A 27,099-nucleotide genomic window follows, 5' to 3' on the forward strand; every position below is an offset into this window, starting at 1 on the left:
GAAGGCTGTAGACCAAGCCTTCCCTTTTTATAAGACATCTCCTATGGATTCTCCGAGAAATAATTGTTTCCTCCTGCTCCTATATTCTTGTGAAAAGCCTTCACAGGAGCTGTTTTAACTTTGGAAACCAGTGGTCTAAGAAAAGGATGTAGATCCAAAGGAAGCAAAACCTTTGTACTTCTGCTTAGCAGGTTACTATTTTATTTTGTGTGATTGATACTATTTCAAGCAGAGGATTGCTTGTGTAGCTTCTTGAAGCTGCTACCATGCTGCTACTCTGTGTGTGTTCAATTAACTTCAGATCTTTGGTTCATGTTAAGGTGAGTGATATACATAACACTTCAAGAGTAGCCAACTCAAGAGGTAATCCAGCTGGTATCCGATGATTTGATAGCCTTTTCTATAAAGGTTCTGCCACTTTCCCACCTAATAACATCAAATCCTGGTCAGCAGCAGCAGATGGACAAAAGTAATTTGCATTTTTCTACTTACTCATTAGGGAAAAAAACAATAGGATTTTTTGTGATCACTTAATGTTAAATTGATAGAATTAGCATGCCTGTATTTTTAACATATGCTCTTTTCAGTCTTACTACCTTCTTAAACAGAACAGATGTTCATCTTCACAGTTGAAAAACATTCTTGAATGAACTTTATAGTGTTGATATTAGAAGTACAGTTACTAAGCTTTGGTGATACTTTTTAATATGCAGAATGAGCTGTAGAGCAATTAATTGCTTGGCATTCTCTTTTTTACATGTTCCAACTTGTGCAGTAGACCAGTGCAGTGAGATTAGCTTCGCAGATGCCCTTAAATGTCAGATAAAAAGGAAAGTCACCAAAAAAAAACCCCTAATAAACTTCAATTTTAGTGCCTAAATAAGAGATTTTTTTGCTGGCATGGCAAATAACCCCTCATTGTTTAAAATCATTAGGTGAGAAACACTTTGAAAAGAAATCCTGAGGAGTTACTAACCTGGAAAAAAGAGAGATTGGATAGCCTACCTCTTTAAAATACACAGCCACGTTAGCAATGTCGTGTTTTCATAAGAGCTACTGACTGAAGGGAATAATATTCAAGTAGCAGCCACACACAAAGAATACTACTACTTTTTCTTAAACATGTTTTGTACTACCTTCTCTATCTTTCAGATAAAAAGCAACTAAATGAAAACATAGGTCCTAAGAGTTTTTTCAATTACCAACAGCATATGTGGCTGCCTAGGACTTGACTTGTACATGTTTTCTTTCAGACATTACCCATGGTAGTACTGTGAATATAGTCCCAAATATGTTAATAGTCAAAGGAACCGTAAAAACCAAAGTAAAATAGAATGAGATTTATACATGCTTTAGATTCTGTGAGGAAGAGGCAGCAGGAGTTAACTTTGCTACCTAAGTAAGAAAAGAATGTTATAAAAGGACAAAAATTACCTAATTTTTTGAACTATGGTAGTTTAAAAGAACTGTGGGTTTGTTGATTTTTCTGTGGTTTTCTTTGTTTGTTTCTTTTTTCCCTATATAAAACTGCCAATAATTTCCAGATCAAATAAATGCTGTTCTGGTTAAAGAGGAAAAATGAGATGGCAGCGTTTCTAAAGCAAACTTTGCTGACTTATAATATGTTCTTTCTGTTGTCAGTTCACAGTGGGAGAAACAGCATATCAGGAGGTTCAGTCAGTGAAGTTCGGTTACAAAATGTTTAGGATCTGCAGTTCTGATGGTGTTTGTGCACCCTTTTTTTACATCCTGTAGTTTTCTGTAGATAAATGGGTTGAAATTCAGTAAACACATCTCTTAATGTGGGAAAGTTACCAGTAGTACATTCGGTCTAGTATTAGTTCTAACAAATGCATAAGCATCACAGCCAGTGCATAATTGGCAAGCAAAGTGACCGATATTTAAATGCATCACTGTCTGTTTGGTCACCTACTTTGCAGCAGGACTGACTTACGTTTGCAGCAGACATTAAACCTAGTTCTGTTTTAGTGCCAGAAGTTCCAATTCCAAAGGGGCCAGAAAAAAAAAGAAAAAGCCTTGATAGATTTTCTCCATTATTAAATAACTAGAAATGATACTGTTATTACTCCTGCACCTGAGAGTAAGGTCATCTGGCTTAGTAAACACTGGAGGTGATCACTGTTATCAGTTCTTCTGGCAAATAGGACCTGCATTTCAATTCAGTGGTAGAGATCATTACAATTTTAAGGTTATGGACAGATTTTTCTCCTTTAAGTACTCAAAAGTGACTTTGTTTGTCTAGTACACCCTGGCCTGTGTGGAATGCTTACCTTGGTTAAACCTTTTTAAAGAAGGATAGTTTCTAAAATGAGGAGAAGGCAAGTATTTGGTTGTTGCCTACGTAGAGGCTTCCATAACTCAAAGTTGGGTTGTCCTTTACAAATATGGTTGTCTTCTATTTTCAAGGTTGACATGGGCAGAGGGCAAGAAAAAATCAGTTCCTAGTCAGGTTGCAGAAACCTGGGAGACGCTACCTCAATTCCAAGAATATTACATTAATGTTTTGTTTGTAAGTTTTATGTATAGTTTCATAGTAAATCATCTGCCTGAATTAAGCTGATATTTACTTGAGATTATATAGGTCATATTTAGTGTATTATATATCGAGAAATGTATTTAATGTACTATATTAAATACAACATTTTGAAGAGAAATAGGATTTTTTTAAACTAGATCTTTACCAAGACATAAAGATCACAGCAAAGTACAAAGCTTCAGATTGTTGGAAAAGTGGATATGTAATTTTTCTGAACCAACTACTGGAACTTGTTTTTTTGATTTGTTGTTACCAAATCTACCTGATGAACTTGAATGAGCATGGTGAAAAAAGGAACAATTTGCAGTGCAAAAGCTAGGAGACATTCACTAAAGTAGTATTAAATTAGTTTAAAAGAGAATAAAAGCAACTTTTAGTTTGAATACAGTGAATAGTGAAATTCTAGAATTTGTGGATCTGGTGAGATGATGTCTGCAGGCCATACCTTACTGATGAATTTGGGAAGGGAATGGACAATTTCTCAGACAGTGGCTTGGTGAACAAATGTTAATGGGTCTAGACTGGGATTTGTCCTCTGACATACCTAATCCACTATGAAGTTTTGTTTGGGAAGTTGAAAGGGAATAAGCTGCAGAAAGTGTCCAGGCTTGTGTGCTTTCCTTACCTAAGGTTGACTGTTGTTGGAGACGGTGCTGGACCTCTGGCTTGAGTCGATATGGTGGATTCTGTGCTCTTAGTCTGGGTAACTCTTGTCAGAGGAAAGAGTTCCTTAACTATGAAGTTGTCCAATAGTATGATTGCACGAACATCTTTATTTCAACTCAGTATTTCATGCTGTAATCATTATAAACACAAACTTTTCTCAGCTTCTATGGTTTGTTAGCAAGGAAGGAGTCTTAGCTGCTTCAGCAAAATTTATCAGATACTTAAACCAGTTGATCGAGCAATTTCTATGGCATGGTAAAACATGAAACCCCTGAGAGTGTTGGTTTGGTGTAGTCATGACTGTTAACATCAAGGAAGCTGGCAGAAAAGCTTGAGTGTGGTAACCACACTGTGATCTGATAATGTTCTCTGCCTTTACTGTTTTGTCAGTAGTGGAGGTTACTGTTACAATTAGAGCAGTGCTAGGCAAGTTCAGGAAAGAATAGCTTTGTGTAAGTTTTAAAGGGGAAAAACTACTTTGTGCCATTCTTCAAGTGTCATAGTGTGCTGTTACAGTACTTGTATCCAGTTTGACAAAGAAGATATTACTAATTCTTGCTGTTCTAATGACAGACTAATGACAGCAATTTGAGGAATGTAATCTCACTTTCTATAGAAAAGCGCATTCAAAGAGACTTTTCTTGTGTAACTTTCTTGAAATTATATTTAGTGTAAACCAAAATTAGCAGATTTTAGTTACAAACAGGGAAAACATGTTAAAAGTGTCATTTGAAAGCTTTGTCCACATAGTTTTGCTCTACAAAAAAATCTCCAGAAGTAGAAACTTCTGTGTTCTGAAACTCCTTGTTGTCTTCTATAGTACACTGGAAGCATATCATTGTAAACTATACAAATGTACTTGGGAGTTCATTTCTGATTAAATTAAACTCGTTTGGAGATACCTGCTCCTAGTGTTGTCTTACTGTATTGATAGAGACTCTTTAAAGATGACCAATGAAAGTGCATTCTGTATGAGTGATACTGAATATTTATCAATCTGTTTTTTGTGTGTGTGACTCCTAGTAAGAATTTGAGAATATTTAGTACCCTAAAGTATCTTAGTAGCTCAGTGCTGGTCACAGCTATTATTTGGTATGTTGCTTCTCTGTTTTGATTTGGTTGTTTTTTTTTTTTAAGGACTGCTAATAAATGTCATTCAGCATATTGGTTTTGTTGATGTTTGTCTGGAATGCACATAAAAGTCTATTGTAGTGGTTTTTAGTAAAACAGGCACTGTCCTGGGTTTGTACAACAGGCTACTAGTTAATGCTCCTTTTTTCGTTTGTATTTGAGAATCTATGAAGAGATGTATATCTCAACTATAAAATATTATTTTATTGTTGCTGTTTTCAGTTATTAGAAATTATTGGTTAATAGAAATAATCCTTGTTTGTCTTTAAAAACCAGTTTATCTTAAATATATGCAATTTTCAATGTCCATATGTGACTGATTTTTCTCAGTAAATGATTCTTGAAAAATACTATTTTACAATTTTGGGATGTATTTTAGTACAGTGCTGCTTCTGGTACAGTTAATTGTAGCTCCTCTCCATGAATAGCTTCCAAAAATGTATCCATCCTGGAAGAGGCTGTCTTGGTGCTCTAGGATGAATGGATTTCACTCTTTCACCTCTACTTTTAAGAGGATCTAGTTTGAGTATGTATGTAGTGTGTGAAGAGCAGTAAGTCTTGATTCTGTTGAAATGTTCTTTGTCCTGACTCTGCAGTGTTGTTACCATACAATGAATTTGAAGACTATATGTTGTCTACAGATTTGACAAGTTTGGAGAGTCAAGCAGCCTCAAAATATGTGTGGGGATTTGCAGATGATTCTTGATTAACCAACCCACTTTTTTTTGGCCACTTTTCCTTGAGGCTGAAGTTGGGAGCCTGGGCATTTATAGGGAAAATGAGTAGTAATCAGACTTGAGGTTGCAGTGCTAGCATATCATAGAATGGTAGGGGTTGGAAGGGACTTTTAGAGATCATCTAGTCCAACTCCTCTGCAGAAGCACTTCCACTTAGATCAGGTTGCATAGGAACACATCCAGGTGGGTTTTGAAGACTTCCAAGGAAGGAGACTCCACACCCTGCCTGGGCAGCCTGTGCCAGGGCTCCCTGACCCTCACAGTGAAATAGTTTTTTCTTATGTTTAAGTGGAACTTTTTGTGTTCCAGCTTCATCCCATTACCCCTTGTCCTATCATCAGATACAGAAGAAGAAAAGTGATGCGCCAACCTCCTGACATCCACCATTGAGATATTTGTAAATATTAGTAAGATCTCCCATCAGTCTCCTCTTTTCCAGACTAAACAGCCCCAGGTCCTGCAGCCTTTCCTCATAAGAAAGATGCTCCTGTCCCCTGATGGTTGTGATGGCCCTGGGCTGGACTCTCTCCATCACTTCTCTGCCCCTCTTGAGCTGAGGAGATCAGATCTGGACACAGGATTCCAGATGAGGCCTCACCAGGGCAGAGAACCTCCCTTGACCTGCTGGCCACACTCCTCTTGCATCCCAGCTTGCCATTGACCTTCTTGGCCATGAGGAGACGTTTCTGGCTCATGTTCAGTTTATTATTAAATCAGTTAGGATTTTTTATAGTCCTTTGTTGCAACAGAAAATACTTTGCCAGCAAAACACTTTGAGACTTGTAATGCTTCAGAGAATTAAAGTGAATCTATGTGATGTTGACTAAAAGATTCTGGTTTGTTTTAAGGGAAAAAGCATTTAGCTTTTTCTCTTAATACAGGAATTGAATTTAGCTCTGGTGGAATTCTTTACCATCAGGAAGTCTTAATGTGTTTCTTGAAGTGTTTGGGGATTTTTTTCAAGACAAGCAGAGCTACTGACTGCTGTAAATATACAATGGGATTATTTGTTCCTGTTAAAGATTGCTATTTGCTTTGCTAACCTTTGAAATATACTTGAAGAAATAAACTTTAAGTAGCAGCTTGTAAAGGTAGTATTTACTCTCTTCAAACTTTTCTATATGGATCTTGGAAACAATAGTTTTCTCCTGCGGTTTTGGTTTGGTGTGTTTTTTTCTTCTTTCTAGTAAATATTTAAGAGGAACTGTACAGGTGATTTGGTCTGGCAGATATCAGCTTAAATGCTTACTACTCCATCTTGTGTCTCAGCCTCCTGTGTTTTATACTCACCCTGCAGAGCCATATGTGAGACTTTACCGTGGTGTAGTAGTTGGTTGAGAGGTACATCACTGTTTTTCTTCTGTATTATTTTTTTATGGAAGATGTTACATAAGTGAACTTTCAAAACTAGTTTAATTCTCTCTCTTGCTTAGTAGAAAAAGCTGTTTGACACTCAAAACATTAAAACAGATATTTTAATCAATATATTGTAAGCCGTGAATTGCACTGTATTGATGCAGATCTGAACTGCCTAGTCTGCTATGCCATGTTAGTTTTGATGGTCTGGTTATGCTGGTTAGAAACCATCTTGAAGTTCCTGTTACAAACAATACTTTTCTTTTTGTCTGAGCCCCAGAATATTTTTGTTACAGCATTTCTGAAGCACTGTTTTCCATCACTGGAGATTTCCCTAGAGAAGGTGGAAAACCCTGTCACGTTACACCTGTGACATCAATCCTTGCCGTTAAAACCTCAGTAATGCTGTGTATTGTGTTAATAGTCTAACTCAAACAGTGACTGTTTGAATTGTTTATTGTTTTGGATTTTCTTTAAAATTTTGTTTATAGGGGTAGGACTGTGACTAGTGGTCATGATAGAGATTACATTCTTGGAAGATGTATGATTGCTAGGTTTTAAATTTCTTTTGTCTTTTAACTAAGCAGCAGCCATTTCACTCTCTTGGAGTGGTTCTCATGTAAATAAGTTACTGAGTATTCCATAGGAAGCCAAATTTCTTAAGATGATAAGTCTAAACTTCCTTACTTTTGTAGTTCAACTGTCATTTTGAAGGTGGTAACTTTCTCAGGAGTACTGCTCTATTTCTACTAAAACACATCTTTGTGCTGACTTGCTCTTTACCTTGTTTTTTTACAATTTACAAAAAGGAGGAGGAGCAGTGGAAAGGTGAGTATACCCTTGGCATTTGGTAAGTGGGATGGTAGTAAAGGAGACAGAACCACTGTGTGAAAAGGAAAACTTCTTTGTTTTTCAGCCTTTCCTTCACTATGCTCAGCTTGCTTTATCCTGCTTTTCCTTTCTGTTAGTGAATCAGAGGTGAAGTTTAAATTTCAGTGCTTGTATTTTGTTTTTGAGACAATCTCTTTCTAGCATAATCATGCTGGATATCTCAGTTAAGGTACAGTATTGTGGAGGAGCCTTGAAGGGCTGAGCAGCTTAAACAGATATAACTCTGCATCTTTGAAGGGCTTGAAACAGCAATTTGCCATATATAATGCTTCCTTCAAGCCATCATATGAAGGGAATGAGATTTCCCTTTCCCTTGGAGCTGGTAGAGTTTCGTTTATAGGAAGTTAGTTGTAATATGAGGATATTCATGATTTTGGATAATTTTGCATAGAGTCAAGAAACAGATATTTTATCTATGAAACCTGTTGTCATATGGCTCTATCTTTTAGTATAATTGCTGCATATTGTAGCTTTTGAAATACTTCCTGTGATTGCAGCATTTTATACAGAGCTGCTGTTTTAGGATGTCGAGGTTAATGCTGACACTTTTCTCCATTTGTTGGGATGTGGACCTAATCTCTGTTTCTCCACTCAGCTTCCCGTTTTCTTAAAACTTACAGCATGGTATTATCTGCAAGACTTCTTCCCTTCTGTCAAAGTTGATCAAAATAGCTCTTCAGCTTCAGAAATTACTAGCAGATTACAAACATGTAAAACAAATGTGAAACAAACATTGTTGTAGTAGCAGGATAGATGAGCATTGCCTGAAATATCAGACGTTACTTGCCATCCGACCACAACTAGAAGTACATGGTGATAAAAGATAAACAGATTCTCTAAAGTATAAAAAATAAAATCTCACTGAAGCTAGATTTGCAAGGTAATACCTTCCCTCCATCAAAGGTCAAAGGTCCTACTAGATAAAACTGCAGTAGCAATGTATAGGAGAACTTCCTTGGACTGTGCTTTTCTGTTGATGATCTGTTTTCCTTTTTTTTGGCAGTTTTAAACTGGGCTGTGAGTACTTGGAAATATCACAACACTGTCTAAGTTATCTGCTTCCCACTGCTAATAACAGCAACTTGTTCCTGACACCCACAGCCTGTACAAAACAGTAGCTCTGTGTTTGTGCTCTCATGGGAACTCTTCAGCACTGTCAAATGGTGCATTTCTTGAGGCCAAAGAAAGACAAAGTACACTGAGGAAACTACAGGATCTAAGGTGGTATCTGCAACAGCTTCAAAAATAAGATGGAATAGATGCGTTATGTTTAAGTCTATGATTCACATCTTAATAATATTCAAGAACTGCATGTATTAATGCCTTTTTTTTAATCTAGCAATTAAATCTAGGTTGTTCTAATGACCATTTATCGCTTTACTATTTAAAAAAAAAGCTAAATAATGTGAAACAATTACTAATGATATTGAGAGTGCGTACACTTTTAAAAATACATAGCTATAATATATTTGAGGAGTGTAATAGCACAGAAGTCTGTCCAAAATAAGTAAAATTACCAGTATTTCAACAAAGCATTATAATCCCTTATAATATTTGGGCTTGTAGTAAACTATTTTTCCAAATTCTATGAAAAGCACAAAAAAATTAAGATACACTTGAATGAGTAGGAGGTGCATTTGCATATTAAAAACAAAAATTCCAGCTTGATGGTACCCCTTGTTTATGTGAGGACTGATTTTGGTGGAAGAGTGCCATCTACTGAATTACTTGAATTATAACTTAGTTTTTTATTTATGGTGGTAATTTTGAACAAACCTATAAAGTTGTGCCTACTACTTCGATACTAGGGAAATAGTAACTTTGGTGATTTGCATAGTTTACAGCAGAACCTGAGGAGGCTAAAGGTGAAATTGAAAACACTCTTCTCAAATACTTGAGTAGCAAAGAGAGGGTAGTTATTGATGGCTTATGTTTGTGGCTAATATGTGAAGTTTTAATTGTCGTTTTGAATAGAGAACATTTATGATATCTGTAAGGACAAGAGGTAATGGGATGAAGCTGAAACACAAAAAGTTCCACTTAAACATAAGAAAAAACTATTTTACTATGAGGGTGAGGGAGCCCTGGCACAGGCTGCCCCTGTGTGTGAAGTCTCCTTCCTTGGAGGTTTTCAAAACATGCCTGGACGTGTTCCTGTGCAACCTGATCTAGGTGGACATGCTTCTGCAGGGATTAATTTTCAAATCAAGAGGATTCTTACAACTCTTTTCTGCAAAGCAAAGGTTTTAGTTTAGATGGTGAGTTTCTGTGTGTTATATGCAGACTCAATGTAAATATTTCATAGAGTCATAGAATGGTGGGAGTTGGAAGGGACCTTTAGAGATCAGCTAGTCCAACCCCCCTGCAGAAGCAGGGTCACCTAGATATAAGGTTTTCCTACTGAATTCTCCTTTTGTTTAATTGCTGATGAAGGTATATTTTGATAAAAATGAGATGGTCTAGTGGTTGATTGGGCTAGGACAAAGGCTAGACTCAATGATCTTAAAGGTCTCTTCCAGCTGAAACGATTCTGTGATTCTGTAATTATGCCATTGAACAGACTTTAGGGAAACTCTCTCCTGAGACACATTTATTACATTGTTTGAATTAAGGTTTAGACACTGCTAGCTGATATATTTTAAAAAGCAATAGCAGAAGAACTGCTTCTGAACATAATTTTGGATATTTAGAAGCTCATCTAGCTTATGACCCCTACTACGAGCCTGGGGACAATTTGTCATGTCAAATTGGTATAGACAATGAGATAAAGTTGTATCTAGCACCTTGATTTGGGGTCTAAGATTCTAATTTTTGTTGGTGTAATGGAAGTCTTGGTAATTCTAATCTATGACCCTCTTAGCACTTCAAGTGGCTTTGTTGGTAAGTAACTCAAAAGGCTGCATAAGCAAAAACATGTTATACCTGCATCACTATATTGCTAAAACTCTCAGTGGTAAACAAAACTTTCTCTGAAGGGGTGTTTGGAAGAGGGAGTGAGTTATTTCCATCACTTACACAGGACAAAGTGGTGTAGGAAGCAGAGGGTGGATTCAAGCCTCATCTAAAAGTTCAGTGTTTAAGGATTGTGTCCAAATAGAGTATCAGTACTGAGACAAACCACAGCAAAATTTCAGGGAGGAATTAATATGTATCGTAGAATCATAGAATGGTAGGGGTTGGAAGGGAACTTTAGAGATCTTTATGATCTCTTCTTCTTCTAGATCAGCACTCTCTTGAAAATGTTTGGTCTGCTTTAGTCACTTGCTTTCTATGCCTTCTTTCTCAAACCAAGTGAATTAAAGTGGATATATGAAGAGTGATAAATAGAATAGTGAAGGTGAAGGATGGGGCAAAACCTGATTTGAAATAAGAGAAGATTTAAAAGGGATTAATAGTTAATAAATAAGGCATTGGTGCCAAAAGGACCAAAAGGTGATGTTAGAATAATGATTTCTGTTAAAGGGAGAGAAATGTTAACTGAGTGATAGCAGAGGGTTGAGGACGAGGAAAAAACAGTGTGGCTTCTATAAGTTGTAAGAATATTTATGGTCTTGTTGTATATAACAGCAACGTATGATGTGTGAAGGGTTAATGAGGTATGAGTGAAACTTGGATTTAGCAGACTAAACTAGCTATTACTCAATTTGTAGGAAAGGGATCGAAGAATAGGCTTGTACTTGAACAAAGTTGAGGTGGAATAGCTAGTGATTACAGTTGGTGTTTTCTGTTATGAATACCCAATAGTCAGTGACTTGAAAATAATTGAGGAGGATTTTTTTGGCCAGCAAGAGTTAAGGGAGGTATTTTAGATAATGCTGTGTGAATGAGTAGAGGTGTCTGGACCTAGCAAAGAATTGCTTTGCAGTCAAATCAGTGTTGATGGACAATACTTGATGGTAAAAGCATTGGCTGTATTCTTTGAAAACGTCAATTTTTCCTTCTTGTTAGATAATACCTGTGGTTCTGTATGATTTCATAAGTTTAAATAGGTATATAAATTCACTTAACATCTAGTTCAGAACATTGCATTTGTTAATGCTGCTGTTGGCAACGTCTGTACAAAGTACTTGGACACTGGGAAGAGGTCATTTTCTCTCCAAGTGTTCTTAAGTTATAGGAGCAGAGAATGACCCAACCTTTAGTCTTGGCTAGGAAGCTATGGACATAAGATGAAAAACTTGGTTAATTATTAATGTTGTAATAGTGTATGTGCTACTAAAAGGGTGATGAGATAGAATATCTGTAATAACATGTTAAAATTTGACATTAAAATTAAACTGGTTTAAATGGATGACATGAGCGAGGCTTGGAAACATGCAACAGAACACAAAAGTTTTGTCTCTTAATTTTGGTAAAGAGCTTTCAAAATATGTAATTATTTCTTGAGTTCACTCTTATGTAGATAGTCTTTTGAAAAATTTCAGTTAGTAGTTACCACCCATTTCACTGCAATGTTATTGGGTCCTGTGTAATCAGAGGAACCATTATGGAGATGTGTTTGTAGCGATTTCCTACTCTTTCCCCTTGTGTTCTACAGTCTGCTTTGCTTTGGTCCTACCCAAAAAAGTATCAGGTTAGTCACCTTTTTGCATTGCTAGTGCTGAAATGCAGGTTTTAGACTTGTAGAACCTGAAACAGAAAACAAACTCAGTAAAATCAAGGGAAATCTGTAGCTTTGTTGCTTTTTGAAAATGCTACGCTGTTTAGTCTAAACTGATGTTTCATTTTTCAGTGTGCTTTACTATCTGTAAATTATGCACATAGAAACTTAGCATTAAAAACAATTTTGTTTCTTGTTTGGTTTTTAAATCACAGATTTTTAATCCTGTTTGCATTTGTGCTACTTAATTACATCTTTTTCTAATGAATGATTGCCTCTTACTGGCAGCTATGAGAAAATTCCACCAAATACAGCCCTTACAGAAAGTTTGCTGGCACTTTTCACAGCTATTTGGGAAATGCTGTAATTGTGTGTGTTTATGTAAGCAACTTTGGAGTTTGAGATGTTCTTTGACTCCTAGCTATTATCAGTGTTACAAAATGGATTGGATATAAATAACTGCTCAGTATCCATTTCTTAATACTTTCTATGCAAACTGGTCCAATAATTGTTCACTTTTGAAATACATAACTCATACTAATTTAAGCAAAAAGAAAGATGGGTTTGATTTAAAATTGCTTCAACTTCCTCTATAGAAACTAGTTAACAAACTTCAGCTGAGATCTATGTGCTTTGATAGTTTCCACAACAGAGGGCTTTTTTTCCCCTATCAATCTGGGATATTTTTTTTTAAGTTAATATTCAGTCAATTGGCTTTTAATGTTTAAAGGAGCAGAGCATTGATATATAAACAAAGTGAATACTTGGAAAATCAATCTGCTTTTTGTACAACAGCTAATGTAAAATGGTAGCTGACTTGGAAGTAGAGAAATTCAGTTTCTAGACAGTTGTATAATCACCACTTCACTGGAGTTTCTAAAGCTGCAGTAGCAAAAAGTAGTAGTAGTAATAGTTTGCTATAACCTTTTAATATGATATTTGTAATGAGATCTAACATCAACTGTTGTAAGTACCACACCTATTGTTGCTCCCTTCCCCTCAACAGAAAAAGGACAAATGATCTACTCCCCTCCTGCTTCCCTAGGAGAGCATGAATTCTTGAGTTTCAGGAGATGTAAAAACTGATGAACTGAAATAGTATTCAGGAATTCCGTAATAATGCATCTCATACTTTTTTGACAAAGTGCCTCAATGCAGCTCTCAGCCTTCATTGCTACTTAAAGTAAAACACTGTACAGTCAATACCATTACAAGCTCAAAAATATATGGGAATTGTGTACAATGTTAAGATCCATAGAAAATGGGGAAAAGCTAATGGATTTTCCAGTGTTTTGGTGTGTAAATCTCTTCCAATTTATCTTCCTGTCTTTTACCTTCCTTCTCTTAGAGAAGGGAAAACCTTTGGGAAAAACCTTTTGGTAACCTTCTAGGTCTGAGATGGTAGCACCCTCATCTCTCTGGTGCCTTGGATTATTTTTTAATCCTTATGATGACAGGGTGTAGTTGAATATAAATTCTTTATTATTATTATTGCCTGGAAGTTGTAATTCTTGGCTTTCTAGGGGCACTTGATTTGATTTTCATGTGTAATATGTAAAGTTGACTTTTTTCAGTCCAAGTAATGAGGTCAAACTGTATCTAAGTATCGGCCAATTCGCAAGTGCTATATTTGCATGAAAGTTGCAGTAAGTGTGTTTTGACTGTAGAGACATCTTCCTTTTCCTTATCCTCTTTCCTTACTGTTAGTTTTCTTGTCTTCTCTTTCTCCTTGGCTGCCAGAAGGAGAATGCATCAACAATGTGCTGGCTGGAATTCCTATTGTAAATTGTTACCAGTAATTTGATAGCATTTCCACCTGATTAACCTAACCTAGAGCTTTACGACTGAGACTAGTTTTGCTTGATGCTGTTACTCACATATAAGAAGTGCATCTGGAATATTAAATATTATCATATACTTTTGCAGACATAAACAGGGAGGCATGGGGAAGAATAAAGACTTGTTTAGCTGAGTGATACAAACATGGTAAGGTGCTATGAAGGCCTAAAGTTTTAGAACAAAACTCTATAATCTTGAAAAATAGCCATATAATACTATGTCAGGATGACTTGGTATGAAGTCTGAAATGATCCTGAAAGTATCTTATGGTTACATGGATGAGAGAGGCCAAACCCAATTTCCTAGACAGTGTTGATTGTAGTACTTTCTGACATTTTTTAATAACTCTCCTGATAAATAACTGTGTCTTCATTATTTCTGAGACATCACACTTTTGTGTGTGCAAGTAAAGCACTAATGAGGTCTAGACACAGGTAAGAGTGACAGTTAGGAAAGTGGTCTGAAGCTGCTCTTCTGCTTTAATCCCGTGTAGAAATATCACCAGGACTTTATTGTACTTTGTAACAATGTGAATTCTCCGTGTTGTATCTTCTGTTGGTTTGTATCCAGACTTGGCAATGGTGAGTAATACCATCAGACCTTTAAACTTTGTGTTCTTGAAATACTGACTTTTTTCCTGTATTACACTAATTCTTGAGGACTACATCAAAGCACATACAAAAGTGTGTGCAAAATAAGTGCTGGCTTTGCCTATAACAATGCAGGGTCTGATTTAAAGTGTCAAAGTGCTATATAGCAATGACTGTAGTAGAACATGCCAGTATATTAATATGTGGTCCTGAAGAGCTATCTGCTATAGACTGGTGTGCATAAGAATGCTGGGAGTAATCTACTGTCCTTAGTGTTGTATGTAATTCAGATCAGTGCTACGTGTTTCCCTCTGGTCAGACATCTACTTCTTGCATCAAAATAGTAAAATGTTTAAGTCTTGTGAGCTGTTACAGCTACAGTTTTGAGGAATATCTAGGAATGAAATTTAAAAGCTGATATAGTTTCAGATTAATCTCAATCTCAAGCTATTGTAACAGAGAACATGATCCATGTCTTGTACTGTACTATCAAAACCTTTACTAGTAGTATAATGACATAAAGAGGTAAATATCTATGGTGATAGCTTGTAAAGTAATTTATAGTACAAATTCATCTCTGTATACATAACCGACTTATGCTAGGGACTGAATTGCTAACTGCAGTTTTTGCAACTCTGTCAGATGAATCAAGGACAAGTATGTCTACTTAGGGTAAATTTCAGAATATTAAAAAAAAAAAAAAAAACACCTGAACAAACACACACAAAACCTCAAACAGTGCCAAAGAACCCCACCAAAAAGGAAAAGGGGGAGCAGAAAACAAAACAACCACAAGCCTCAACAAAAGCCTACTCTCTGCAGCTTTCATAAATGTTCTGGAATTAGTTTTCTGTTTCATAGTGTGACTTCTAAGGGTGCTTATGATCTGCACTTTGAGCGTTTAGACAAATGAACACTGATTTTAGGACAAGTACATCATATTTTCCTTCTCTCTGCCATAGCTTTTGTCTGTCCTGCTTTTTCAAAAAACACACAGTAAAGGAAATCAAATGCTAGTGTTTTCCTGGCTTGATTTCCTAATGGTACTGGGGAGCACAGAAGCAATATTCAAAGGTATAACTGAGAAACTATTATCTAATGTGTTAATATTTGGAATAGGGAATGCAGCAGGAATAGTGGAAAGAAATGCTTGTAAGTGAAGGAGAAAGGATGGGTCTTTGATTAGAAAACTGCCTGCAGCAAACTGTTTCTTCTAGAGCTAGCATAGGTCTTTGGCAGAGTTTTTCCTGTCTACAAAATTAAAATGCTTTGTCCATCTTGTCATTATTCATTATAATTTTTGCCTTTGTGGGGACTGTTATGTGGTAGATGATCACTGCTTAGTACAGTGCCTTAAGCACACATACGCAAATACAGAGACAAACTGCATTCCCTGGAATGCTGCTTGTTTTGTGTGGTTGAGAAACTTTAACATGTAGTGAAACAGACATGTATTATTATCCTTCTACAGTCAGTATTTAAGTGACGTGCTTTTTCAACTCTGTATACCCTGCAAAACTGGGAGTCTCTGCATTGCTTTAGAAAAGAAGATTAACACTGGCTAGGAGGGTGATATTAATTTGAGATGAGAAGAATAATTTTAGCTGCTAGGTGAAAAAGGGAATATGACATAATCCTTGGGTAAAGGAACTAAATGAGACTAGCTGCAAGGACTTTTTTTTTTTTATAACAGTAAGCATTATAAAAGAGGTCAAACTCTATTTTCAGATCTGCATATGAGGCTTTCACTAATTTGTCAAAAAGAAACTTACCCTGAGTGTTGAAAGCTTCTGTAAACTTATACGCAGTGCTGCCTCTTTACTGATTTCTGAAGAGAGAACTAGTTCGGGTGGCCTGGAACATGCGAAAGGATTTTTTGTTTAAAGAAATACTCAAGTAGTCTAAATACTGGAATTTTTACTAACTATTTATAACAGTGCTTCCAGCAATATTTGCATTAGAAGTGCTTAAAAAGAACATGTAACAGATAGTATTTAAAGGTTGGAATAACCTGAGGAATCCATCAGCTTCTCTGTTTTTCTGGGTCATACTCCTCTTGTTTTGAGGCAAGGTAGCTGTAAAGCCTCAATTCCAAATAAACTCTGTGTGGGTGAACAAATAAGGGTTACATTTAATTATGTTGGAAGCTGGTGTTCAGGAGAGGTGCTGGGGAGACCTTATTTTGTTAGATAGCTGTTTGTGTCAGTACAGATAAATAACAAATTTTGAAATTCAGTGCGTATAAATGTCTGAATTTCACTTTCAGAAATTGTTTTTATATCTTTGTGCAAATTATTATTGATTCAAGTGAATGCAGAAGCATGAGCAAGGCTGAAGCAAATCTGCTGTGAAACTTCTGGTATTCCTTGTGGGGATATTTTTTCCCCATCTGGCAATTTGTCATCAATTCATAGTTAATGCAAATTTTTACATTGAAATCATTCTGAGTTTGTGTAGGAATGAATCATTTGTGGGGACAGCTCCCCACTCCACAAGTTTTAAGCTCTATCATTTTTTAAGAGCTATGAACTTTAAATGCAGTACAGATAACTTCTTTGCACCGGAAACGTTGGTAAGAATTTGAAATACAAGGGCAAAAACAAGTGAGGCAAGCTGGGTTTTTAAAGCCTTCCATGAAAGAACAAAATTAAAATACTAATTCTGTTTGGAGAAGAAAGCTGGTATTAAGTTTGCTGGATTATTCAACATCTGTTTAGTGTATCTTTCATCACGTGGCTGAATGTTCTACAGATTTATTAGTCTAAAAGAACGTGATTGAGGTTTAAAGTGGAAATATTACAGTGTGGTAAATCAGACTTGTTCCCATTGTTACTCTATTTACATTTTATCTCACCAGCTTGAAGGCTGAAGGGGTGTTTGAGTTTTGATTTGCATGCAACCTAATAGTCTTTTCAGCCTTTAAACTGTATCTACTGTGAATGTGTGTATTGTTTTCAGAGTATCCACTTCAGCTTTCATCAACTTCTCAGTAATCCATAAACTTGTAGAATGGGTGAAAATGGTACTGTTTTATTTATTTCTAATATATAACAAGAGTCAGTGTTATATTATAGTCACTGTTTTGTATACATCTTTGGAATTATTTCCTTTCTTTCAAAAACTATTTAAAACAAGTCTTTAGCTCTGACAAATTAATACTCCAGAAACCCTGGTCATACTAATAATGATGAAATACTGATAACTCTGCATAATACTTCTGGACTTGTGTTGTTTGTGCTCTGATTCAGAGATTGGAGAATTTCCTTCATTTTGTATCAGAAGAAATTATTTGAATTGCAGAATCTTTGCAATTTATAGATGAATCAAGGATGGCTAACTGAAGAATCTGTGTTGCTGCTGCTTCTGTTTGATATTCATTATGGAAGTTATAGAACTAAGTTATGTGTGAGAGGGAAAACAAACAAGCTTTTATTATCTCATAGTTGGTGTGAATCCAGGAAGTCTCAATACAGAGATTCTGGAAACTTATATTATACATAATTTCTCATTGACTCCTCCATATTTTGGCTACTGATCTTTTTTTTTTTTTTGCCTGTCAGAGTAGATTTTTATTGAACATACCTTGCGTTATGCAGCTCTTCTATTATCTGTCACTTTTATAAAGGAGAAAGTTCCTTTAGCACTTAAACTGTGGTCATGCGATTGTGATACTTATTTAAGTTCCTCTTATACTAGTACAGGTTAGAATATATATATGTACTTCTAGCTGGAAGCAAGATGTTAACCTGTTAGAATGTGTTGTTACTGATAGTGATAATGTTGGTTATGGTGTTTGGGTGTTTTTCCTACATTACATACAACAATTATTCCTTGATAGTACCAAATTCCAGCTTTGGTCGTCCAGGAGTTGAATGCTACTGCCAACATGACAGTGGAGCTGCAGTAATTCAGCTTCAGTTCCTGATTAATGAGGTTAGTAAAATGATGTACATATTCCATAATTCAGAGAAGATGAACTGTATTTTCTTCAGTTTCTTATTCAGCAAGCATCAAAGTCGGCTAACAAAAGTGACTTTTAGCATGAATGACCAACAATAGTAACAATTATAAGTTTTTTAATTTTAGAAAATATTTGAATAACTGCTGAAAATATCTCTTGCTATAAGCAATAACTCTTTTCCTAGGAATATTTATTCATGTCATTGAACATTGCTAGTTTTCTCTTGAAGCAGTGAAGTATGTTTTCAATAGTACCAACAGCTTCATTAGGTAGTTAATTTTTTTTAATAGAGTTACTATTTTAGACAGGAACTGAGCAATGATCCCTAAAATGATCCCTCTTCTTCAGGTGTATTTTTCTAGGAGTATACCAGCTGAGATTTGACATCAGTGCTGCTGTTCTTGAGCTGAGACCAGATTTGTAGAGAGACTTCTAGGTCAGAGGAATGGTGAACCTCACTAACTTTGTCAGCGCATAAGCTGATTGCTTAATTTCTCCGTAGAGATGGACATGAAGGAGCTGATATTGCATACCCAGGAAAAGTCTTCTCCTTCCTCATCACCCCTCAGTATAGCACTGATATAGACATGAGCTGAATGACAAGGGATCACATCAGTTATCTCATGCCTACTAGTTAGAACTTATCTGTGTGCTACAGTATTGATGCACATACTTAGGAAGATTGTTCATCCTGGTAGCAAATTTGTGATGTGTTTCATTACAATGGATGATACACTGTTACTAGGATTGTGAAAAGAAGTTGACTGGATTTTTTTTGTCTTTCTCATAGGGAGCTCTTGTGAGTGCCTTGGCTGATGATACCTTACACCTGTGGAACTTACGTCAGAAGAGACCCGCTATACTTCATTCACTTAAATTTAACCGAGAACGGTAGGGATTGGATTATGATTGCTTTGCCTCCTACCATTACATTATGTGCTACTGTAAGATCACCGTTATTAATGCAGTCCAGTTCATAACTCATTAAATAGTTGAAACTGGATTTACATTGAATTTGAGTTGCAGGGTATTAGGGCGCTACTTTAGAGAACATATGCTAGTGACATACATTTAGATGGTTTTTCTGTCACTTTGCACATGACATTGGTGAACATCAATTTTCCCATCTTTAAAATGTGGAGGGATAGAAGACTTTTAATGTGTGTCTCCAAAGGAATTTTGAAACACAAGAATGTGTGTGTGTGTGTGTTGGCAATAAAAAAACAACAGGAAAACTAGATCAATTTTTTAATTGGAAATTTTTCTTGATGACAGCTTGGAATTCTCCCGTGTATCAGAAAAGCTGAAAACAATCAGCATTTTGACTAACATTTTTGAGACTCGAGTAACAGCATTGTAAGCTAGGGAGGCATTTTAGATTCATCAACCAACTTTTAGTAATTTAAATTTCTGCAAGAAAAAAGGGGTTTTTTTTAAATGAAGTAGCCCTCCTCTTCCAGTGTGGGTGAAACTTAACTGGAATGCTATATGTCTGCTTTTGAGCAGTGTGCTTCAGATATGGTCTGTGTGGGGAGCTAAAAGGATACTAGCAAGAACACAGAATAATCTGTGACTTGTACTCTTGTTGAATAGAACGGGAAGTAATAAGCTTTCAGTAATGGGTAGCAACAGAAAGAAGTTACATAAATATTTAAAACCTTCAGTGTAATGTCACCGAAGTGCTAAACAGATTCTTAGATTGGTTATGGACAAACTTTGTGGTTTTAAAGAGCAGTTTATAAACAAATTGTCAGGAATAACATAAATGCAGATTGCTGGGCTTTTGAGAGGGAGAGCGATAAGTGATTTGAAGTCCCTTTTGAGGTTGTTTCTATGATAACAGCATGTGAACTTTTTAACAGGGCCTGTAGGAATAGTAATGTAGCAGTAATGGTTTTAAACTAAAAAAGGGTAGATGTATATTAGATACAAGGAAGAAATTCTTCATATGAATCTCTTACTGTGAGAGTGGTGAGATGCTGAAACAGGTTGTCCAGAGTTGTCTCATCCCTGTAAGTGTTCAAGATTATATTGAATGGGGTATTAAGCAACCTGTTCTAGTGGAAGATGTCCCTGCCTACTGCATGTCGGTTTGATTAGTCAGTCTTTAAAGGCCCCTTCAGACCCAAACCATTCTGTGATTCAAAACTATGTGCAAAACAGAGAGCTTTTTTACAGAGCAAAAGTCTCTGCCCCAAGGTAGGGGCAAAGTTCCTTTGTGCAGCATAAGACAGAGAGAAATGCAATTCTCAACCTTTAGTTTACCAGGGATTGTCCAGCTATAGGAGATGCAGAGGTATATCCAAATCAAATTCTCTCTCTCTCTCTCTCCTTTCCCTCTTCTTTCTTAAGACTTTTCTCTTACTGGTAGCACTTAACTGAAGTGTCAATATCAAATTCAGATTTGCAGCCTGAAACCACACTTCACTGACTTCTAACTAATGTTTTAAAATAGATATCTGAAGAAGTGATTCTGATTGTGTGAATCTTGGAAGCTGGCTTAGTCTTAGATGTATGGGTATCTTTAGTTAAACAAAGTAGAAGTTTTAAACCATCCTTTTCCTGTAAATGTGATGTTCTCACTAGCAAAGCTTGGCACAAGTTGTTAATCTGTGTGTATTCTTCCCAGAAAGAGAGGGGATGAGGTTAATCACTTGTATCACTTCAGTGATTGTATTTATTAATTTTGGACAGAGTACTGATTTTTTTTTTCCAGGAAAGTTGTACCTTGCTAAGATAAATAATGAGAGCACAGAATCATTTAGATTGGAAGAGACTGTTAAGCTACCATAACTAGATCCAACACTAAACTATGTCCTTAGGTGCCACATCTATGATCTTTTAAATACTTCCAGGGATGATGACTGTCCCCTGCCCACAGGGTAATGATAGCAAACTCGAAGTATAGCAAAACAGAAGTTTATTTTTACACAATAATGATATGATTGGAATTAGAAATGTATTTTATATATTGTCTCAATCAGGATAAAAATATAGGATTTCTGTTTAAGTAGGCAATGAGTTGGAGGAAGATTAACTACACGATATTGATACTGTAGCTACTACTTATTGAAGTAACAGTTCAAAACTAGCTTAATAGAGAATGATGTTACTTATCCATATCCATGGCAGCAGATGATTCTCTTTCAGCTGCCGAGGGTAACCTTGAGGGGCATCACTACTCAAGGGAGGAATTTCCAGAAATATTCCAAGGAAGAGTATGAAGGAACACAGGAATCCCCTACCTTTCAGAAATGGGATTGGGCTTTTATAAAGTGGTTGTCAGTCATCTACTGCTGAATTTATGTCTCAGTAGAGCTAGCAGAAACATCTAGTTTCTAGCAACAAAGTTATCTTGGAGATGTCTATTTCACAGCTCATTAGCTCAAGAATTTTCTTATTCTTACCAGTTGTTCTTGGAGATAGCAGAGTCAGGCTGGTCTGTAACAGTCTTCACCACTAAAGACAGGGTGACTTCCTTCAACTTGTATCTTTTCACTAGGCAGTGCCCTGCTTTAGTGGCTCAACCACTTCCCTAGAGCAGCCTGTTCCAATGCTTGATAGCACTGTAGTTTACCAAGTGTGGTGAAGGTATAGATTGAGACAAAGGCATATTTTACTAGTAGCTTCATATTAAAATACTCAATAGCTTATAGAAGTAGCCAGAACACTTATCCTAGACATTTGAGTCACACAGGATGACTGTTAGCTTCTCAAATATTCTGTTTTCTCTTGACTAGTGTGTAAAATAAAGATTTAAAATTAAGTGTGGTTTCACTGCTAGGGAATTATTTTGTTATTTTAAACTGTAGAGAATTACACAAGAACACCGTGTAATAGTTCTAAATAGGCATCTCTAGAACACTAAAAATTCTTAATAAGTAATTATACCTAGTGGGCTTAATATTTTACCTGAATTTGAAGTGCTTGGGTCAGATTTATGATTATATATCAACGACCAAGTTTCTTGAGATCAGTGTTCATGAACAAACCTAGGTCTTAGCTATTCACGAGTGCCAAGCTGTTAGATACCTAATTAATGAAATCCTTTAAATAATTTATATTGTGGGATTAAAATTTGCTCTTAAGGATAACTTAATTTCTCAAAGAGGAATTCTTTAACATATGAAACACTACAACAGAGCCTTGTCAATGTTTTTTCCAATGATACTTTAATCTGTTAGCTTGTGTAGGAAACTTTATTATCTTTAAGTTTGTTTGGATAAAAGAATAAGTTAAACTGTGAAATAAGCATATGTTAATGCTTCTTATTAAAGTAAATCTTGGAAACATATTGTGAGATAAATATCTAGTCTGGCTTTAGTCGTCTTGCCAGGCGGGTACTATAAAACTTTGTGTTGATCAAAGGTATGAAAAGTCAAACACCCATCAGTAATGAGAGACTTTGACAGAACTAAATTGAGAGGGTGAAGTGACAAGACTAATACGGTTTTTAACAAAAAATGGTGTGGGTTAACAAATTTGCCTTTGTTACTGCAATCTAAACCCTCCAACTAATCAGCTTTTAAGTACAAGTATGAGAAGTTTACTCAAATAAGACTGAGCTAAGATTCCCTGTTCTAATGCAAACAAAAAAAAAAATAGTTTGCTTGCTTTGTGACTTAGCACAAAGACAAACATGAGAATCACAGTGTAAAAATAGCACCAGAGTGCTTTGCATATCGATCACTGAATACACTGATAATAGTTTAATTTTTAATATGTCAACTTCTGTGCTGTGGGATTTAAATAGTTTTCCTCAGCATGAATCTGCACAATTCAGAGTTACAAAACTATGCTTTAGATATCCCTAGGTTCATATCCTCCTGTAAACAGCAGTTTTATCATTGTGTTTAAAATACTCTCCACAATGAGTGAAAAAACCCACTTATATTTACAACTTCTTAATAAACAAGACTCAAATTTTGTGACATATACCTTACCTTATGACATATACCTTACCTTACTATGACTTTGTACTCAGCCTGTGCATTAGCAGACATTAGTTGTGAGAGAATATTTACTTCTACCTTGCTGAATTTATGAACTGACCAATTCTGCCACTTTGTGGATAGCAGAAGGATATACAGATTATCTTGTCTATGAGAACAGAAGATAATAGACGTGGATGTTTGGTTGTTGGGGATGTTTTTCTTCAACTATCAGTTTTTAACTTCTAGCCTTTGTTTTAAGGTTGTCTGTTTTCCCTTCACCCTATGTGTTTTGGAGTAGAGTTATAGTATAACAGAAGGATTACAGATTCATATCCAGACCATGCCTCTGAGAAGTTAAATACTTAGAGTTTTGGAGAATCAATGATATACCAAGTTCAATATGACACAACTAAGTTTTTCAAACACAAGAAGGTTTTTTTTTTATGCTTTTTGAAGTGCCTTCCTTAGGAGTGAAAAGAAATGATCTCAGTGTCTGCTTGACTTTATGGTGACATATAAAGCCTTTTACCTAGTGGCCTTAAAAATTCTACTTGATGGTGATCCACTAGATGTGATTGTAAGGACTTTTATCTTGTTTCAAGAAGTTAGCAGGAGGAAATTAACTTCTTGACTGTCTGGATTTGCTGCAGATGTGAATGTCTTTCATGCAGGATTAGATTGCTTTGCAAAATATTTTCTCGAGGCTGTGCATGCATGTACATCAACTGATGGAATTGCAGCTGCATCAGTTGCATTCTGTCTCTGGTACTGAGACAGAACTGAAGTATAGAGTCCTGTTACTCTTGAGTTTTCAGGTTTGTAAGATGAAGTTTTTAAAGAATTGTCTCCATTGTCCTCTTAGCTCTTTTCCTTGCACACTTTCACAGTGATGTGAGGCACATAATAGCCAACTGCCATGTTCTTGGGCAGAATTCAACCTCTAGTCTCTATGATCTGCCTGTCCCTTTCCCCATCGGTGATGGACATAATTCTTCTGTCTCCTGTGGGAAAACTGTGTTCTGATACAGACATCTTTATAAGTTGTAATGTTTGACTTCCCAGATGAAATGTTCAGCCTGAACTGCATCTGTTAGAGCAAGCTGCCCATATGTCTGTTGCTGAAAGTCTGTTTACTTTGAGTCATGTCAGATATACCAGCAGGAGTTCATAAATATGTAGTACAGGAAATTTTATTAGTGGTAAGAAATCCTAATGTCTTCAGGGTATTTGGTGTGACTTCCTTTCACATTGAAAACATTTCTTAGTTTTCAAATAAACTGTCTCAAAAAGAATGTGTGCATTGGCCTTATGTTGTCATTGCAAGCAGTGCGTAGCCTTTTTCTACTTGTGTACAAATAACAACACAAAAACTACTTTTGAGTGAAGTACTACTGAAGCTTGAAAAGCCATTTTAAAATGGAGAGTTAAAATGTGGCTCCTAAAAGAAACAAATGTAAGCCATGAAATATTGGAGACATTATATTCTAAAAAATACAAATGCCCACAGCAACCTAAAAAAGCTCTAAAATTGAGACTTTTCCTGGAAAGTTATCTAAGTGGCTCTAGTATTGATCATATCAGTAGTGACAATTATTTTTGTTCTTGGCTCTTGCTTCCCCATTACTTTTCCTTGACACCACTAGTCTACACCACAACTGAGACAGTGAACATAGGTATTTCTTGGCTTCCTTTAGAGGCAGCACTTTAAGTGAATGTATTTGGAGTGCTTTTATGGGATCTAAATGGAATTAAAGTACCTGGTCCAGTTTCTATATTCTACTGCATTTATCCCTGTAGTCTTTTGGGTGTACAATTTTGGGATGCACTGAAGAGGAATAATTCTTCTGCATGTATCTTCTGCCCCTTCATGGCTTTTTCACACAGGTAGATATTTTAAGCTTATTACAATTACCAGATCTGGAAGTGGACTTGTTGCATCAGTCTTGCAAAATCATAGGCACTGCTCACTTCCATCAGTAGATCATTCTGACACTGGCTCTTGACTTTTCATGCCGATTGAAGATAACAAGAGACTGTGGAATGGAGTCTAGGCTAACATAAGAAGTTAACTTTTCATCTTTGAATTTTATATTATTTCTATCTCATGAATGAAAAGTTGAAGGTAGAAGTATGCAGTATACATGTCTGGTAGCTTAACATGTCAAAAATTTATTTTACAGATGCAATAATGATCTGAACAACTAGTGTAATTACAGTAACCACAAACTTATAACCTGAGGTTCTAGGAATAGTTTTAGTGACTTGAAAATAAAACCTGTTATTAGTGTTTGTCATTCATCAAAGTATTTGTCACTGTAATTTGTTAAAGCAGTGGAAAATTCTGAAGAATATATAATACTTCATAATGAAGTAGACTAAGGAAGGATAAAGATTAATTTAGAAGAATTTGTTGTCATAATAGAGTAAAGGTAACTGTCATTTTTTCACTTAATATTTCCTTTAAAAGCCTAATACTTTGGGTTACGTATTAATTACATTCTTTGATATTTCTGTAATCAAATTCCATTAGGGAATATTGTCACTTGCTATATCTATTTTGATACCATTGTGAAACAGACAATTTAGATTTTTCTTAACTAACTTAGATTATCAGAAAAGACACGTGGTCCGCACTTAAAGGAAATCCTTTCAGTAGGTTTGGAAACTGCTTTTGAAAGGCATTCCTGTCACTGGTAACACTCTCACAAACAATAGCACAAATTATGTTTTTAGTACGCTAAGAACAAGTAATATTTTGTGAGAGTTTTTCTTTTATCAGTATTTGTCGCTGCTAGCGCACTGTTGGGGTTTCTGTATGTAATTTCATTTTCTTGAGCTACTAGTTTAGCTCTTACAACTTCATTCCATAGGAAAATGAAATTCCTTGTGGGTTTGGTTATTTTGTTTGGAAGGGGCAACAGGAGAAGGAGTGGCTTTGAAAATATGTAGGCAGTGAGGAGGAAGATTTTTGTGCTTGGGGGAAAAGTACAGCTACAGTAACATTTAGAACTACCCTGACTGTTTTGGAGCTGCATAACACTGTACCTTATTTTAGCATTGAAGTTAGCATATATTAAAAATCATAATATATATTTCAGATTTTGAAAAAGTCTTTGAAGTATTACGTTTTTCCTGTAAAGAGTCTTTTCTTTGTACTCATATAAGGGAGAGAAATATTTGGAATTAAGTGCTATGCAGAATTCTTGCACTATGTTAATAGTTCAATTTGCTTCATAAAATGTACTATACTTACTGAGGCAGATGAAATTTCCTTGGTGATAATGTGAGGAATCCGTTGTGCCAGGGAAGAGCTGCCTACAGATGCATGCTTTCTGTGATCGCTGGCTAAAATAGTCCCAGGCTGTCTTTTCAGATGTACAAAACTAGTCTAATCTTTTTTCAACATGCTTGTATTCTAGTATTTTTGGCCCAAATGGCTTGATACGGGAGAGGAGGAGTATGGTGTGCTGCTTTTGACTCATAAAGGAGGAGAAGGAGAAGAATGATAGAATCATAGAATGGTAGAAGTTGGAAGGGACCTTTAGAGATCAACCAGTCCAACTCCCCTGCAGAAGCAGGTTCACCTAGATCAGGTCGCATAGCAACATGTCCAGGTTGGTCTTGAAGACCTCCAAGGAAGGAGACTCCACAACCCCTCTGGGCAGCCTGTGCCACTGCTCCATCACCCTCACAGTGAAAGAGTTTTTTTCTTATGTTTAAGTGGAACTTTTTGTGTTCCAGCTTCATCCCATTACCCCTTGTCCTGTTGCTAGTTACAATAGAAAAAAGGGATGTCCCAACCTCCTGACACCCACCCTTTAGATATTTATAAATGTT

At 36.0% G+C, this 27,099-nt stretch overlaps 1 protein-coding gene across 9 annotated transcripts in view; it reads left to right on the forward strand.

The window, feature by feature from the left end:
* The window catches only part of STXBP5 (syntaxin binding protein 5), a 109,193-nt gene that overhangs the window by 12,787 nt on the left and 69,307 nt on the right, over positions 1–27,099 (forward strand). For all 9 annotated transcript variants that reach the window (XM_061991667.1, XM_061991668.1, XM_061991665.1 and 6 more), the window contains 2 exons: positions 18,219–18,300; positions 19,119–19,219. In XM_061991667.1, coding sequence (XP_061847651.1) covers positions 18,219–18,300; positions 19,119–19,219 — 183 coding nt within the window. The remainder of the gene's footprint in view (positions 1–18,218; positions 18,301–19,118; positions 19,220–27,099) is intronic.

The sequence above is a fragment of the Colius striatus genome, chromosome 2 (assembly GCF_028858725.1).
Source record: "Colius striatus isolate bColStr4 chromosome 2, bColStr4.1.hap1, whole genome shotgun sequence".
In the NCBI taxonomy this organism is placed as follows: Eukaryota; Metazoa; Chordata; class Aves; order Coliiformes; family Coliidae; genus Colius; species Colius striatus.